Here is a 16,763-nt window from a genome sequence, read left to right on the forward strand (position 1 = left end):
TGAGGCACGCAGCACGTCGGCTCACACGGCGGCCATTGTACGTCTCGAACACACGGATGGGGCCAGTACATTCAAGAGAGAGCGAGACTCGCTGTCCCCCTACCATCGGTGGGGAAGCCGTTCGTATACAGGGTGTTTAGAAGATCCGTATCGATCTCACCTGCCTCTAGTTCGGTTGAAACCACTGTTAAATGAAATGTCTGCGATATGTACATATATTTGTCGAAAACCATATTGTATCTTATTGTTAGTAAATCGTAATCTTCAAAGTTACGAATGACATAGTACTTCGAACGTCGTCTCTCAAGCAGGACAACAAGTCATGATAACGTCAAAATGACGTTAAAATCGTTACTGACTGAAAAGTGATATTTAATAATCATTTTGGAGCCATTTTGACATCATTTTGATGTCATGATGACTTGTGCTCTGCTTGGGCTAATACTAATATTATTTAATAATAAAAAAAATCGGAGTATCGAAGAGACGATCGCCGTGTCAGAGATTGGGTGAACTAATTCCTACTTTGTCGCCACCCTTTAATGAGCCTTTCGTCAACAGCTTTGTACATGTAACTGGTAGCGGTACTCTCCCTTGAATGGAGACTTCCATGACCGGAAGAGACCTTATAAATCGCGATAAATCACGTACGTGGATACGAGCGTGAAAGATTTTATAATCGTATGACCTATTAAAGTGGTTCACAATGATCGCCAAGAATACAAGTACAGTAAATAACTGTACTAAAACATCAGACTGAAAAAATGGAGTACACAAAAAAAAATCAAATTGATAATGCAATTTTCAGCTGCAATCAGACTGTTCAAATAACAATTCGTTCCCAAGAATGCAAGGATGAATTAAAATTCCGAAAGCGTATTTATTCGCGCGCGACTTTATCGATGAGTAATGTAAATAAAAACGATTTTCTGCTCTATAATTTCCAGAAGATTATGATAAGAGCAAGTGTCGCTGACCTATTCGAAGTAGCGATTTCATCGCTCGATATTTGCAACTAGGAGATGGACTATTTATTTTTGAAATATTAGATTCACAATTATAATTAAGGAGGTTCTCGCGTTTTTGATGAAATATAAGACATATATAATATATATATAATACAAAAGTTAAATGATATCAATATCTAGAAAAAATTTCATTGACTTTTACCGTACACACACACCATTCTAAAGATATTTAATTCTAAATTTATAGAATTTTACATTACAAGTTGAAGGTATAACCTTATTCTGTATTTATTCTCTTTTAAATTGAGACACTTCCGTATAAGACAGCAATTTAAAAATTCGTTGTAATTAAAAATCGTTATAATTATAAAGTAAACACTTAAGTCTGTTCTCGTAAAGTTTCATTTAAACTGACCGTACAGTTTACAAGAAATTTATATTCTTCAATGAAAGAAACTAGAATATATGTCAAAAATGGACGATGCGAATACATCAAATGAGCATCTTACAACTTTTATTTCGTCATTTTGAAAATATTTAATAACGTATAAAATTAACAATAATTATGTATAATGGCATAAGATATTGTTAGTAATCTTTTTATTCCATTATTTTAATTGTTTTATATATTATTATGAATAAACTCTCTATTGACTAGAAAGTAGCGCGAGAACCTTCTTAAGGCGGTATATACTTACAGAATTACTTAATTTCTTTCGATCGTGATAAAGCGAGCATTCTGCTAGCAATTCTATTGTATCATATAACAATTAATCAACATAATTTCTTTAAGCACGCATAAAAAAAATTTCGCGCGGTAGTACACACATGCGGGATGCCATGACACGTTTTGAATAAATGTGTTTGCGGAACAAACGAGTTATGAGATAACGCTCGAGAAACATTACGAAGAAGAAACGTGTAAGTCAAGATGTCTTAACGCGAACAATTAAAAATAAAGAAGCGTTGAATACTAATTTGCTTGAAACGCACCGATATCAAAGTAAAAAATCCTCTTGTCTTTTATTAAATTCTTTGTATTGCCAATGTTTGTTCAACTATATATATCTAATGACCGTGTGAATATCACATTTGCGGATGGAGCAGCCAATATTATCATTACGAAAGTGTGTTTTAGCAGTTTGCAACCCCTGCCTTCGTTACGTACCGCATCTTTCGGAGAGGCTGCGCGGATAGCGGACGACAGCCTCGCAGCGGCCGGTGTTCGCGATAAGCAGTGCAAATTTGACGTTGCATTCCGTTGCCAAGAGGCAGATAACAATTTACGCGTTAATATATTAGCCGACGTGCGTATCTTTACGAGGGCGTGCGGTGCAAACATTTCCAACTAAGACTTTGACAGCGCAAATGTCGGTAATGGTCATTAACCCCGCAGCCTCGGGTAAGCGGCTTAAGGTATAAAGGGTTGTCGCTCATCCCGCCCGATTACTCCGTTGAGAGAACTCGGCGCTATGGAAGTGACACATTCGCTCGTCGTGTATCTTCTCGTCGGTTTGAGCACGCTGTTAGTGCATGCTGAAAGGAATGCCGAAGGCGACAATTACCGAGGATCAGCAGAAGGTGTACGATGAATGCCGGAATCCGGACTACAAAAAATACGTAAAGTGTTTAATGAGACCGAAGAGACACGGTCATCACACGAACCACGGAGACGGGCCGGAAACTGGTAGATCACCAATCGCTATACATGTAACAATCGAGATAAACACGGGAATTCGCGTGCCGCTCGGAAGCGCTCAGACATATTATGCAACTGCAGCTGTTGCACTTAAAAAGATAAACCGTTGCATTAAATTAAAATTACTGGATTTTGTAACGTAACAGAACGCAGTTACGCAACACGGTTAGTCATTAGCGCGACTTTCAAGTACGATGGATAAATATAAACGCGATATAAATATATCGTGATGGCCTTTATTGTTATATAGTTAATTATGCTTAATTATATGCTGTATTATCTACTTGCCGTTTTGTTTGTTTTGTTCGTGTTACAAGAAAATTGTACCCTACTCACTCAAAAAAGTGATCTTGCAGTTATAGCGAAAATTATCTAAGTACGAAAAATAGCTAAAACAGATAAATTTCTAACAAATACTATTATACGATATTGGATATGTATTGCATCTAATCATATAGGTGACAGAGATAGAATTTAGATTTGTGCTATAAATTCTATGAGTATGATACATAATTTTCTATCAGATACAAAAAACAGCTATAATTCTAGGTGGAGCAGCAAAATATTTTTTTACGTGCTGTATAAACGATAAAATTCTACAGATCCCGTTCACTGTCTGGAAACGTGTTTAAAAAAGTGCGACTATCACTTGGATCACGATTGCGAAAAAAAATGTGGCTACTGCACGAAAAAAACCAGGCACAGACATCAGATCATTACGGAATACGAGACGGAATGCGAATCGGGAAACTGCGGTCCATCCGGTGGCGGGTTAAGGACTACTAACATAACGACGAACATCGGCATTAATAATGTCATTAATCCTTTCGGGGGCGGCGGTGGTAATGCTACTGGAATCAATATTTTTAGAAATGGTACTGGGTGGGGTTTTCCTCCAGAAGGCTGCTGTCGTGAGTCAAAGCCTCTATTTATTAATATAGAATCTAATGTATAACTTCCTTGAAATGCAATTTAATAGACAAAGAACATTTTAATAAAGACAACCTCATTTCCGATTTACAGCACCCGGAGGTCCTTGCCGTCCCGGTAGTCCTCCCTGTTACCCTGGATCAATACCATCGCTTCCTATAGTACCTCAAATCTCGTTAGTACCGCAAATTACATACGGAGTAGGATTCGGAGCTGCAGGTGGTTGCGCGTATAATCAGTGGCTTTGCATTCAACAAGCCGGCGCACAGGTAGACATATAGTATCGAGTCAGAAATATTCTTTATATATTAAAAGACGATGTAATCGTAGTTTCCAAGCGTGCAGCTCGATTGCTCTGGATGCGGTAATCCTGTCTTACGCTACAAGTGTGACATAAATTGTTACGCAACTCAAAACACAGCAACTAAATCACCTTGTAAAAGTCCGGAATGCGTTGGTGGTGAGCGCTTATTATTAATTCATTAATTAACATTAATTAATTTAAAATGCGATTTCTTTTTTGTCTATCATTAATAATGATATTTCTACTTTTATTTACGCGCGTATGTAAACGTAGTATTATTATTTTATATTTTAGGTTCCACGTAAAAATATGTCGGATTTATTAAAGGTGACTACTAAAAACGAAGAATATTTTATTGATCACTCATATTGTTTATATGATAACAGTGGTGGACTCGATAAGAAAGCTATAAAATAGCCTTAGATTTACCATAAAACAATTCTTCATCTATTATAATTACCTACACGTGATCTGTTTCCCCAAATACTTATATGTGTGAAATAAAGGCAATCTTATATTTTTCTTTTACAAAACCCTTGCTTCGACTATGTTTACGTTGAAATATTATTGATGAATTATGTTGATCGATTGTATAATATAGGAAAAAGTATACCGATGGGAATGCGGACATGTATGTATGGTTATCAATCTCTTGGCGCAATAGAAGGAGAGAATTTCTATCACGATTAAACAGTTACTATTCAAATTATCTATCTAAATTAATTAAATTATAAAATAATGAAATGAAAAATAACGGCTCATATGATTAAAAATTAATCATAAAACAAGGAGCTACGAGCCAATTAAATTACTTTAATGCTAATCCAAAATTATGTATAATTACGAATAAATTTTCCGACCTGTATGCGATTGTAAATTTTGTACCATTTTTATTACCAGCTGTTGTAATATTTATAAAGACCTCATGTATATAGATCGAAACGTTTGTAATAATAAAGGATATTTTAGATTAAAATAATTTAATTGGCTCACAGCTCCTTGTGTTATGATTGAATTAAATTATACATTTCTAGTAAATGTAGAGGCTAGCAAATCCGTTATAACGTAAAACAGTTAAAAAATGTCCACAAATCTATTATTTGGACATATGGCTGAAAATAACGTTAGAATGTAATTTATGTAATGCAAGTAAATAAATGAACGGTCGTATTGAAACTACAGACGCAATTGCAAAATTTGTCTTGTATTATGCGTAACGCATCGGCCGTCATTGGCGCGCCGATCGCCGGCATCGACTGCATTGCGTGGACAAGCGATGTGCTTTCGAACCCCTACGGACGAGCGAGTGCGAGAAGGCTCCATCAGGTGTCAAGGTGGGAACAGGTGCTGGAAGCGCAGAGCCGCAATATTCAGGTGCACCGTGGCGAAAGACTGTGACATTACGACGTTTACGAGAAGACTGAGTACAAAACGAACGGAATTGTTTTTTATTCTCGTTTTTCAACGTATTGTACTTTAAAGCGGGAAGTTGAAAAAGATTTTCTCCGAGACGATCATTGATACAAGAACGAGAAAGATTCGACATAATTTTCCATAATTGTTGGAATATTATTTTAACCGATGTTTGTATAGATAAAAAAAATGTTAAATGATTTTCTGATCGATTTATTGGGCGAAGTACGTGATGTGAGCAAACAGCAATAGTAATTTAATTTTTGTTTCTGTCAGAAAATTATTAACATTTTTTCTATGAACCAAAATAACAACTTAAGAGCAATTCGTATTTACGATAATTACCTGATCACTTTATCATTATCGTGTTTGCACGTACTTCGTGAAAAGATTCCGAGCATGAGTCTGAGCTGCCCAAACAAAAAGTACTTGCAATCGTGAACCTATTACCTGCCTTTCGCAATGCACCAGCTTCGATAAGGTTGGATAGCGAAAGTGCTTGTAGCATCCCGAACAGGCGCAGCGTGGGAATAGCAACTTGTTTCTCCTACTACCATCTTTCTTTCAATTCTGAGGCGTGGATGGATCCCTTTCTAAGAGACTTAAATGCGTCGTTGGCCGCACTCTCTTGCCGTATTCTGTGGATAACATGGTGAGGATAAAAATTAAATATCACCATGGGAAAGGGAAACGGTTTTTTATCGATTATCGATTTTAACACGAGCTAAATGTTAGCCCGTTTTCCTTCGCATCTGCAAATATCGGCGTAAAAGTATCGTTGTGATATAGAAAGTTATATAACATAAAAGATAAAATTAATTACAAATATGTCACAGTTTATCCTTTTGTATAGTCTATTGGAACGTAAGGCTGAAACGCTAACGTTTATTGGTCGCCATTGGTACATCATCGGGGAGACCCGGAAGCAATATTCTACGAGAGAGTATTTTGCGTGAGGAACATGTAAACGCAATATTTTACCAGCATCGATACGTACCTGAACAACTACGCTAGGCGGACTTGCCCTTAAGCGACGCCTTCCATCGTTATTGTATTGTTAGAACGGACAGCTAGCCAATACGTACACACGATGCCGTCACCGTATACGCTACGTTATGCCACACCAGTTTCTCGGATGATAAGAATGCAACGTTTCCCTCTGGCGGGCCGGACAGCGTGGGCCGTCCTGCCTCTGAACAATCAAATTTACTGCGAGCGCAGAGGATTGTTCCTGTTATTTCAGCCCACTCCTGCGCGAACGTCCGCCAATCAATTTCTTCTTTCGTTAATCCTTTTAAAAATTTTTTTTATGTATTGGGCATACAAGATTTCTTTTTGTGTTAGACAAGATCTCTAATTTTTTTGTTCTTGATAAAAATAATTAATACCGTTTTCATGGAAAAAATAAGAGTTGCAATCCAGGTAGAATACAAAATCGTAATAAGATCAAGATGACATCAAGTAGAAATCATTTTATGATATTAAATACACTTTTGATGATAATTTTGTGATGAATTCTTGACACGAACATTATGATTTTTTTCTAAAATAAAATCTCTACTTAATGTCATCTTGATTTTATTATGATTTTGCATTCTATCTAGGAAAATATTAAAATTAAGTCATGAAAGATATTTTATGGTCGATATATTGTCACCAAGCACTGAGGAAGTAACCTCCTCATTTCCTTTCTTTTTTTCGGTCTACACCTGGTGTGAGGCTTATCAAGCGCATGACGGACCACCCACGGATATATGTACCGAAACCCAGGTGGAACCATTAGAGCGAAAGATCGGGTCGTATACCAGACCGCTAACATCCGTCGGTTGGTGTATCAAAAAGTCATACACCGTCAAGCCATCAAGTTTCGTTCTATACAATATATTTTTTATAACTCTCCGTGTATTCTCTGTGTGTACTTTGCGTAAAAGGATTGAAGGGTACGCTGCATGATATTGCGCCAACAATACGCTGCGCTCCTCCCCCTCCCCCCCCATAAAGAACATTAAATTTTCACGGTTTGTGAATTTATTTCTCTGCTCCCAGGGTGCCTGAAGACGCCCCTCGAAGGCGTGTGCCAAGTTCGAATGAGGCTTCCAATTAATTCGAGCACATGTCATCCGCGCGCGTCGACTTCCTGCGGTTAAGAACTTTGCCGGAACACTCGGCAAAATGCTAAATTAATGGAGCATATGAGGTAGGAAGTAAGACAAAGACAAAAACGGAGATCTTATTAACTTATTCCCTTCACAGCTTTTGCATATAGAACACTATGTAAGAACGTATTATGTGTAAACTTCGTGATTAACTGAAGACTGAAGATTTGCGTACTACATCAAATAACTAATCGATTATTTATATAAGGTGGTTGTGTCATCAAGATCCTCATCGGTTGAATAATTTGAGAAGTCACTGGTCCGTAAAATGACTACCGTGGGCATCGTCGAGAGCGAATGGAAGTTCGTTGGGGACGGCCCCCAGTCAAGGGTTAGCAAAAGTCCGTTACAGTTATTCCTTGAAGTAATCATTCAATCGAGCACTCGGAAAACACTAATGAAATGACCGGTAATCGATTGAACGATGGTACACACGCGTAAACATACGCGTACTGTTTAGGTTCGAGAAAATCGAAATTTTGAAACATAATCTTTTCCAAGCAGTTCTAATGAGTGCAAGCGAAGTGAACAAATGAATGCCATCTGGAAATTCTAATTATCTTTAAAACGTTTACCGTCCACAAGGCATATGACTCACGAATATTCTTATACGAATATTCTTATATGTATATGCATACATATTTATGAGTTACACTTACTATCTATACGTTAGTGAGTCACGTATGATTATATAATATAATAAAAATAAATTTCTCTGTAGTTCTAATTATTGCAAGTTTAAAAATCGAAACAGAATGCGCAATTAATATATATGTATTAAAATGCCAAAATAGATAGCATTGGCAATATAAAGAAAGCGAAAAACCAAAAAAATAAACGAACTTTTAAACGTATTAATCATAAGAATGTCAGTTTTACATGCAGGATAAATATAATACTTTTGTGATAAAATGCAGGCGATCATTAAGGTACTATCCCATTCAAAAATGCATTTAGTTATGAAGCTATTATGAATCCGTTGCGATCGTTTTGCGAACGATAACCTTCATTTGTCGTTGTCTGTTTTAACTATTTGCGTCTCCGAGGGTCGCTCATTTTCCTTAATTGCACGGTGCGACGGTACATTTAATTAGCTTTCTGATTGAGTCGATGAGAACAACAACCGCGTGTAACAGCGGGATATGATTGCTCCAGGATATTACAGTAGAATGGTTACTTTATAGAAATACGGGTTTTAAACTGCTTATCGTTTGCCGATTGCTAAATAAGTCAGCGTCGACGTCGGCGTGGATTTTTTCCTTTTCGATGTCGATTTTAATTTATTCAAGGTAACCCACGTAACTCGCCGCGCCGTGTCCGGTACTATTGTTAATTTCACTCAAGAGAATCGTTCCGAAGGATCTGATATGCATACGTTTTTCCTGTAAGTAAATATGGCTTCAATATATCGAACACAATAAAATAAAAATTCAGACAAGGTTAATGAGAATCAAACGCTGATATAAGAACGAAGAGTTAGGAGATGCAGATAATACTCAGGTGTTAATGGTTATCCTCATTTATTGTGTCGGAAATTTATTGTGTTCAATATATCGTTTCCTTATTTTAAAAGTGACACGACTAAAAAAAATTAAGTTTCCCAGGAAACAGGAAAACTTTTTCACCTTGACAGAAAATCATTGACAAAGAATATTTGTAAGAATATATTCCTAATGATGAAACGTTATTTTTGTTTCATCCTTATTTCACAATCCTTAAAAAACTATTCTTTTAGAGTTGAGATGTTTTTTTAAAAGTCACACTTATTGAGTTGTGATTTTTATGATTTTTTATAAAGTTAAGTTAATTCACTTTTGATGATTGATTTACTTAATTCTTTCATGTAACAACTCGAAAATAACATTTTCGAGTTGTGTCATTTGTTAAGTAAGAAAGCGATATGGCAAACGAAAAGAGCGACTTTTTGTTTCCATGTATACTTATTGCTTTCGGGAAGGATTTTCAAAGGAATACCTTCTAAAAGGAGTCTTCCAAATCGGCTTACCATACGCAAGAGATCAGCACTTTTTTTGGCCGTCTCCATAAATCAACGGTCTATATTGTGCGCGACATTAAGGTATACACATATAGTGTATATCCGTGTTTGTAGTATTAATTTATCGCCTGCTTGAGGGCGATCACATGTGAGATTAGTGAGAAAGGCGTGGGTCACATCGAGGTGTTTCTTAAGCGCCAGGGTTTCGTGGTCTACCCGCGCGGCCTACGTTTTTAGATTAGCGCTTCTGGATGACACGAAATGTACTGGGTGTTCGATTCGCTGTTGCGGTCAACTTTTTTTCTGTAACGAGAGAAACCAGATTTTTGCAGTTGTATCGGTAGACACCCTCCACCGCTCATTTTCCCAGCTCGCCAGTAGCCATGGTGGATTACAAGATGAGTCTATGGTAGAAATCGCGTAGAGAGAGCGCTTTTTGCTTGGCTCAAGGCCTCGGTGAGATGTGAATGAATCTAGAACCTGTTTCTCTCCCCACAGGTTCTTCTCACACTTGCCCGACTTCTTTGCACGGAGTCGCGCGATATGCGATAATTTTACTGAAAATGCATTAACAGCACTTTTTTCTGCATCCGAATTTAGTATACATTGTAGTGTTCCTCTCTGTTTCAATATTTTAGGGAGCTGAAACTTTTCTTCTTTTATTTCTATTAAACGCGCGGCCATAGAGCTATAATCAACTGTATCAAAATTGGTTGCAAGTTAACGGAACGCAATGTTGGAAAAAAAGACAGAAATTGTTCTATTATCGTTGATATTATTATTATTATTATTATGGAATTATTATTATTAATATAATTATTAAAGGGAAGAAACAGATGAATAAAGAGAGTGGGAAAGGTAAAGGGATTGTATCCCCGTGCAGATAGCGCCACGGGCAATCGGTGTTCTCGCGATACCGGCAGTTTCGAGCGAGTTCTGCCGGTGAACGTTCGTAAAGGCTGAGCGAGCGGGGCTTCTTCCCTCTCGTCGACCGGTGGCAGATATCGGTGCATCGTTCCTCCAGTTGCTTGCGAGTTGCCTCTAAAGCGGAGCGTGTGATACGGACAGCCGTATAGCAGGGTCTCGTTGACCGTTTTATCGCTTATCAGCGCGTTTCCGGGTTCACGGGCGCGCGGTAAAATTAAGATTAGAATCGAGATCGGATCGGAGCCGATGACGCACCGTTTCATCCGCGGGACCATGTTCGCGCAGTCGAGGACCATTAACGTTCTCTGATCGAAGGTAAGTCTCCGTCACGATATCGTTGTTTCTTTTTCTCACCACCGTATTCATGCCCCCCCTTTGTAATTAATAACCACACACACGCACTCATACACTTCTGCGCTTCTCAATATATCTTTTCGATAGATAATGTCATGTTAAATTGACTAACAAAGCTTTTTTCACTTTATATTAAATGACCATAAAAGTTATTTAATTATTCCGAATTATTAAATAACTTCTATGGTTGTCTAATTTTTCGGTAGACACCCGGAATGTAATTTGGAAATGTTTATTGGTAGAACATTGGAGCGCTTTGTCTGCTCCTCTTTAGTTTACGTTTAGCCGTACTTAATGCCTAGATATCAACACATGCTTCCTTAGAGGACGTTGACGTATACAAACGTCATGTACACAGTCAGTTCCGCATAATTTAGAACTCCGACACATTAATCTCGCGTACGGTATATGTATACGTAAATCACGATGCTACCAGAAACTGCCGGCTTTTAATTCGAGATTTCTGTTATTGATAAAGATCTACAGTACTAAATTATCTCTCCCTGTAATACAAATTACTGAACATTGGTTGCGAAAACAAATACAACTCAGCTAAGAGTTAAGTCAAAATATTTCTGTTACTCTCGCAATGCTCTTGTCTGCTTACCCAAATTACAAATTGCACTAGACAGTTAAGTAAGTTAGAAGGTGTAAAAAATTGAAGCATTGTTTTTCATATAACTGCATTAATTCATATAGCTGTTGTATAAAGAAACATGCTGGAATTTTTTTTCTAATCATCTTTAATTAATTTATTTTTAATATTCATTTAATTCAATTCTTGAGTAGAATAAATTAAAGTCAGTTTGCAATCGCAAATAATAGCCACAAATATTTACTGCCTCTGGGTTTATTCCATTTTGCAGAGAGATAAATATTTATCTTTAAAAAAATACATTGACATACTAAAAAATTAGTATCGAGTCACGATGGTCATGATGCGTAAATTTAAATATGCAAGTATTCTTCTTAGTTAAAAATCGTGCGGTAAATAAGTAAGCAATTTCTTCTAATAATTATTATTATTATTTGCGTTAATATCATATTATTGATGAAGATCAAGATTTTCTAGGTCATTCTAGGCATTATTAACGACGTATCATTATATTTTTCTCATAATACTTGAACAAATAACATTAACCCTTTCACTATGGCAATGATCCGTGACCAAGAAGCAGCGATACCTTGATGTTTATAGTACGTCGAGTGCATACGCTAAGTACATCAGAATAAATCGCGTTACCAACATCATACGCTGTGCACTATATCGTTGATATCGGTTCATTGCATGTTATATTGAATATTATCAGGGCTGGGCAAAATATATCACTGAAGAATACAAAATATCGTCAATCTTAATATTTGAATCACAAGATACAAAATACTTTAAATATTTCGATTTGAAATACAAAATATAAAATACTTTTATGTGTTCCGCTAAAATACAAAATACAAACTGTACTTCAAATACTATTGCCGGTATTCGTAGTCAGTTCTCATATTCAAGACTGTCTTAAGAAGTTCTGGTTTGAGAAGTCATAAACCAATCGCATTAGCATCTTAAAACGGTCTTGAAATAAGAACTAATTATGAATACTATATTTCAAATACAAGTATTTGAAATGTACCCAGCCCTGAATATTACACGTTCGCAATATTCAAATCATAAATATTCTGCAAATCGAAGCGTCACGTTCTAAGTAAAGCAGTATACGTCGATGTGATAACATTCCAATCGTACGTAATAAACGCAGTAAAATCTATCGGAAATATTTTTTTCGAGTAGCATGATCATTTGCAGCGAGCTTTAATATCGCAAGTCACGCGTAACCCATTTCGTTCGATCGTATCGACAATGTTAATACAAACAACATAATTAACTGTCAGATGCACGCAGCGCGCTATGTATGCATTGCGAACTCACCTATTTCAAGATAACGGTATAAGATCGTAAGCGATGCGCGAGATGTATTACAGTTATGCAGTACGCCCGCTTTATTCTGTTGGATTAAACACGCCCCTTTTAATACTTTGACAGACAATCGGAAAATGCGATATTAAGAAGTATAAGTATTCATAAGAATTCTTACATAAGGATTGACGCATAGAGAATGTCTACAAATTTTATCTTGGTATCTCATGAATATGTATTATATTAATGCACTGCTCTATAAAATTTGAATTTTAAAAATAATAGCGCTTTCAAATGAGTTTTCTACCCCTCATACGATAATACAAGGGCGTGCAGGTGCATTTTTACCCTCCACCAATACTCATGATTATATATGCACTTATATCAACCCATCATTTTCATGCGTCGCGAGAAGAAGTTAAATTTTACCCACCGGATTCTCGAATCAAATTTTCTCTCACACATACTCATAATTTAAATAATGTTGAAAAATACATAATAATATAAACAATAAGAATCTTATTAGACCGTACATGTAAGAACGTTTCTTTAATAAATGCCTATTAAGCATCAAAATTTAATTGTGATATTATTTAAGTAATTTTTGCTGCGTTCTGAAAATTTTGATAAAATTTCGACGCGCAGTTCAAAATGACTACAAATATGGTATATGTATATGTATGTACATATAGAGTATATATAAATTCACATTGAATTATTTAAGCATCAAAGATCCAACTTCGACCGTTACGGACCTTTAATTCTTATTTCTTATTGGTTGCATAACAATATGTATTCATTAAAAGTGGCTGTATTGTTTGCCTCTGTTTTATGAAATAAGTTGACTCTAAACTGAATTTCTTTGGCTGTAATTATCGATCGATCCTCAATCACATTTTTTATCAAATTCATAAGCTATTCGGAAAAAGATCTGTCTGCGTTATTCGTGAAGCGAATGTATGCCAGACCGGTGTGTTCGAGGACACGCGGCTTCGGGGCCGATAGTTTTACTTTCTACGGGACGCCGTTTGGTGAAGAGTAAAAAAAATATGGGAGGGATACGGCAATTTTCGGAGAGGAGAGAAAAGAGAGAAAGAGATCTGTCGAACGACCGAGATATTTGCCACATTTTGCCGTTGGTGCGTGACACCGATTTCGTTCCTTCGATCGACCTGTCGAATCGAACTTGTATTTTTCAGAGCCAAGAACATAGTCGAGCCATATTGAGAACCGGATTTTGAACCAGACTTCTAATCGTACATAAAAAAGCTATAGTTAGCGGTCTTTCGTCATTATGTAGAGCTGCACGTATAATCGATGAAATGATGAGGGTGCAGATGGGTAGTTATTGTCCCTCGTTCGCAAGGACAATGGACATCTGCTTCTTAGTGCATACAGCGCTTCCCGAAAGGCATGGCAGGTTCCCATGGCTGGTTGAGAGTCAGGTGTGCCTAACAGTGCAGACGTGAAAGCGCGAGTCCTGCAAAGAGCATTATCAGACACCCGCGTCTCTCTTTCTATTTCTGTTTATACGTTTGTATATAACTGACTTTACATAAATCCCGTATTTAAGCAAATAACATAAACTTTCAAGCTACGATGCAAAACCGTTAAATTGTTTGCATTGAAAATGTATTTTTACATCGTAATAGCCAGTTTTTGTTATAGAGCACCAGATTGTTTTGCGTTTATTGGTAAAACATATTTGTGCAGGCGTTAGTTTTACCTTTCATATCTGGTAGTCATGAATTCATCGGAAAATGAAGAGACTGTGTCGTAATCCAAGTCCAAATTAGGACTTCGCTCTGGCTCCGCTATGCTAACAGCTTCGAGTCACTGTTATTCGGTAACAGTTCGATGTAATACCTTCGTATAAATAAAATTGTGAAAAAAAATATATAATTGTCTCATTTACGAGAATTATAATAAAACAAAACCGATGATTCTACTTATTTGCGTAACTTAATAACATTAGTTTACAGTAAAAAGTTACTTTTCGAATTGGACTTGGCGTTTCTTATAGATTTTTGAATGCTGAAAACGGTGCTACAAGCCAAAAAATTAAAGTCCGTCAGGTTTCCAAGATAATTGAAATTAAATGTCCAAAAAATGGCTTTTTTTAAAATGATATTTGACATTTTTTTCTGAAGAAGATTAACGTTATCTTGAAATTCCGATTAAAAATCATGAATGTATTTATTTATTTCCTATACTGAAAAAAGAATAAAATTTACGAAATTTGAGTAAATATTTATTTAGATAGTATCAATGAGACCATTTGCTTACAGAAAATAAATATTTATTCGATTTAAAAAAATAATAAATTAAATTAAATATAATTTTTTTGAATTGAATAAATATTTATTTATTGTAAGCAAATGGTCTCATTGGTACTATCTAAATAAATATTTATTTAAATTTCATGAATTTTTAATAAAATGCATTTTTTAATTTCAATATCTTACTCTTTAGTCATGCTAATGAAGAATTTAAGTACAGAGTTTTTCAAGATAGCAATTTTCCGCTTATGACGATAAAGTCATATACCTACAATTTCCAATTTATTAATGGGGCAAAAATAAAATTAAAAAAAATATTCTGTAGAGGAGGCGAATAATACATTGATTGTTAATGTACTTCTGATCAGAATTTCAAGACGTTAAAAAAACCTTTTAAAAAATATCAAATAACGCATTTTTTAATTAAATTTCAATTGTTTCAGAAATTTAACGTGCCAGTGAAATTTAACTTGTGGCATTGTTTTAAACATCCAAAAATCTATAAGAAATACCTTGTTTAGTGCAAAATAATAAAAAAAATGTATTTTTGTGAACTAGTATAATTGAAAGCTTAATTTGTATTTTTACAATTGTAAACGGATACGACATATTAAATTTTTCAGAACAGAGTTCCGTTCGGCCGGTCGCAAAACCAGATAGATGAGTAGATTCTCGCTGTATGTACTCGGTGAATTTGCAATCGTGTAAATCGTACTGAAGATAGCAACCGTTACCTAGTCTTTTCCAGATATTCTCGACCAATGCTCTCAGCTAAAGTTTCAGTTTACGCAGATGTATTCTCTCTTAAACAATAGTGCGATAATAGTACAATAACGTGTTTTTTAAATGTCTATTGCTCGTTCAAAATTTTATAAATTGCTAAACGTCGTCGTCAAGTCATTGTTATTCATTTTTTATTACTGGACCTTCCATTATATGATATTAAAATATGTAAATATAATTACATCCGTTCGATAGTCATGAGCGACTCCTTGATAGAACAAATCGCGTGGAAAAGAAGACGCAGTGTTAACGGAATGTGAAAAAAACAAGGAATAGGAAGAAGAGAATGTAAATGGGTTCATTGTCCGATTACCTACCTGCGATGCTCTTCTCGCGGTGCATTTTGCTCCTTTTTTACTCAAAAACGCGGAACACACATATGGACGAGCGACAGATGTATTGTACATATGCGATGGCGACCGTTTTGTGGACGAGAGCTGACGTCATCCGACGACAAACCTTTCAAGGAAGTCCGAGGCTGTCTCGTGAAGCCTCCACCTTTCCCTTCCACGTTTCTCTCTTTTCTTTGCTTTTCTTACTCTATACGTATAGGGTGTTCCGTAGAAATTACCGTAGCCGATACCGTAGGATCTTTAAATTTGATGCGTTTCTCTTGATTTAATTTTCAACATTATGAGTACTTGATATAAACACTCTAAAGAAAAAAAGGAAGAAAAACAATAGTTATGCAATTGTTAGAAATACGTAATTATTAACTGTGAGAAATTCATTATTATTTCTGTCTGTTTGAAGCATTTTCCGATCATATACACACAACGCACACATATGATATGATTTACGTTTTTTCTAGATGGACTTACATCGCGTTCACTTTTCTCTTTTTTTTCAACGTGGAGAGAAGAAGAGAAAAGATAAATCGTGCAAGAAGTTCACCTAAAAGGAACAAACCTTATGTTATAATTAATAAGTATCTAATTTTACTTACAGCACATTTTTGCGATGCGTCTATTCAAACGTTATACGACCGATACGAGCCCGCAGCTCGTCTCGGCTGTACCTATATCTCAAGACGTTACGGCTA

The 16,763-nt window shown here is 36.0% G+C and overlaps 2 protein-coding genes across 2 annotated transcripts in view; both read left to right on the forward strand.

Moving 5' to 3' along the window:
• Nucleotides 1–137: 137 nt before the first annotated feature.
• LOC108731722 (uncharacterized) overlaps nt 138–16,763 on the forward strand; it is a 21,587-nt gene continuing 4,961 nt past the window's right edge. The window contains 3 exon segments of the mRNA XM_018462206.1: nt 138–209; nt 16,670–16,761; nt 16,763. The exon segment at nt 16,763 is cut by the window's right edge and continues 130 nt beyond it. Of these exon segments, the coding sequence (XP_018317708.1) occupies nt 192–209; nt 16,670–16,761; nt 16,763 (111 nt within the window). The 5' untranslated portion in view covers nt 138–191.
• On the forward strand, nt 2,148–4,424 carry LOC108731725 (uncharacterized). Its single transcript, XM_018462209.1, is given in 6 exon segments — nt 2,148–2,520; nt 2,522–2,655; nt 3,270–3,578; nt 3,691–3,866; nt 3,928–4,057; nt 4,196–4,424. Coding segments are annotated over 6 exon segments (840 nt in total). The 5' UTR covers nt 2,148–2,440; the 3' UTR covers nt 4,207–4,424.

Source organism: Mycetomoellerius zeteki, unplaced genomic scaffold (assembly GCF_001594055.1).
Source record: "Mycetomoellerius zeteki isolate Tzet28-1 unplaced genomic scaffold, Tzet1.0 scaffold135, whole genome shotgun sequence".
Classification (NCBI taxonomy): Eukaryota; Metazoa; Arthropoda; class Insecta; order Hymenoptera; family Formicidae; genus Mycetomoellerius; species Mycetomoellerius zeteki.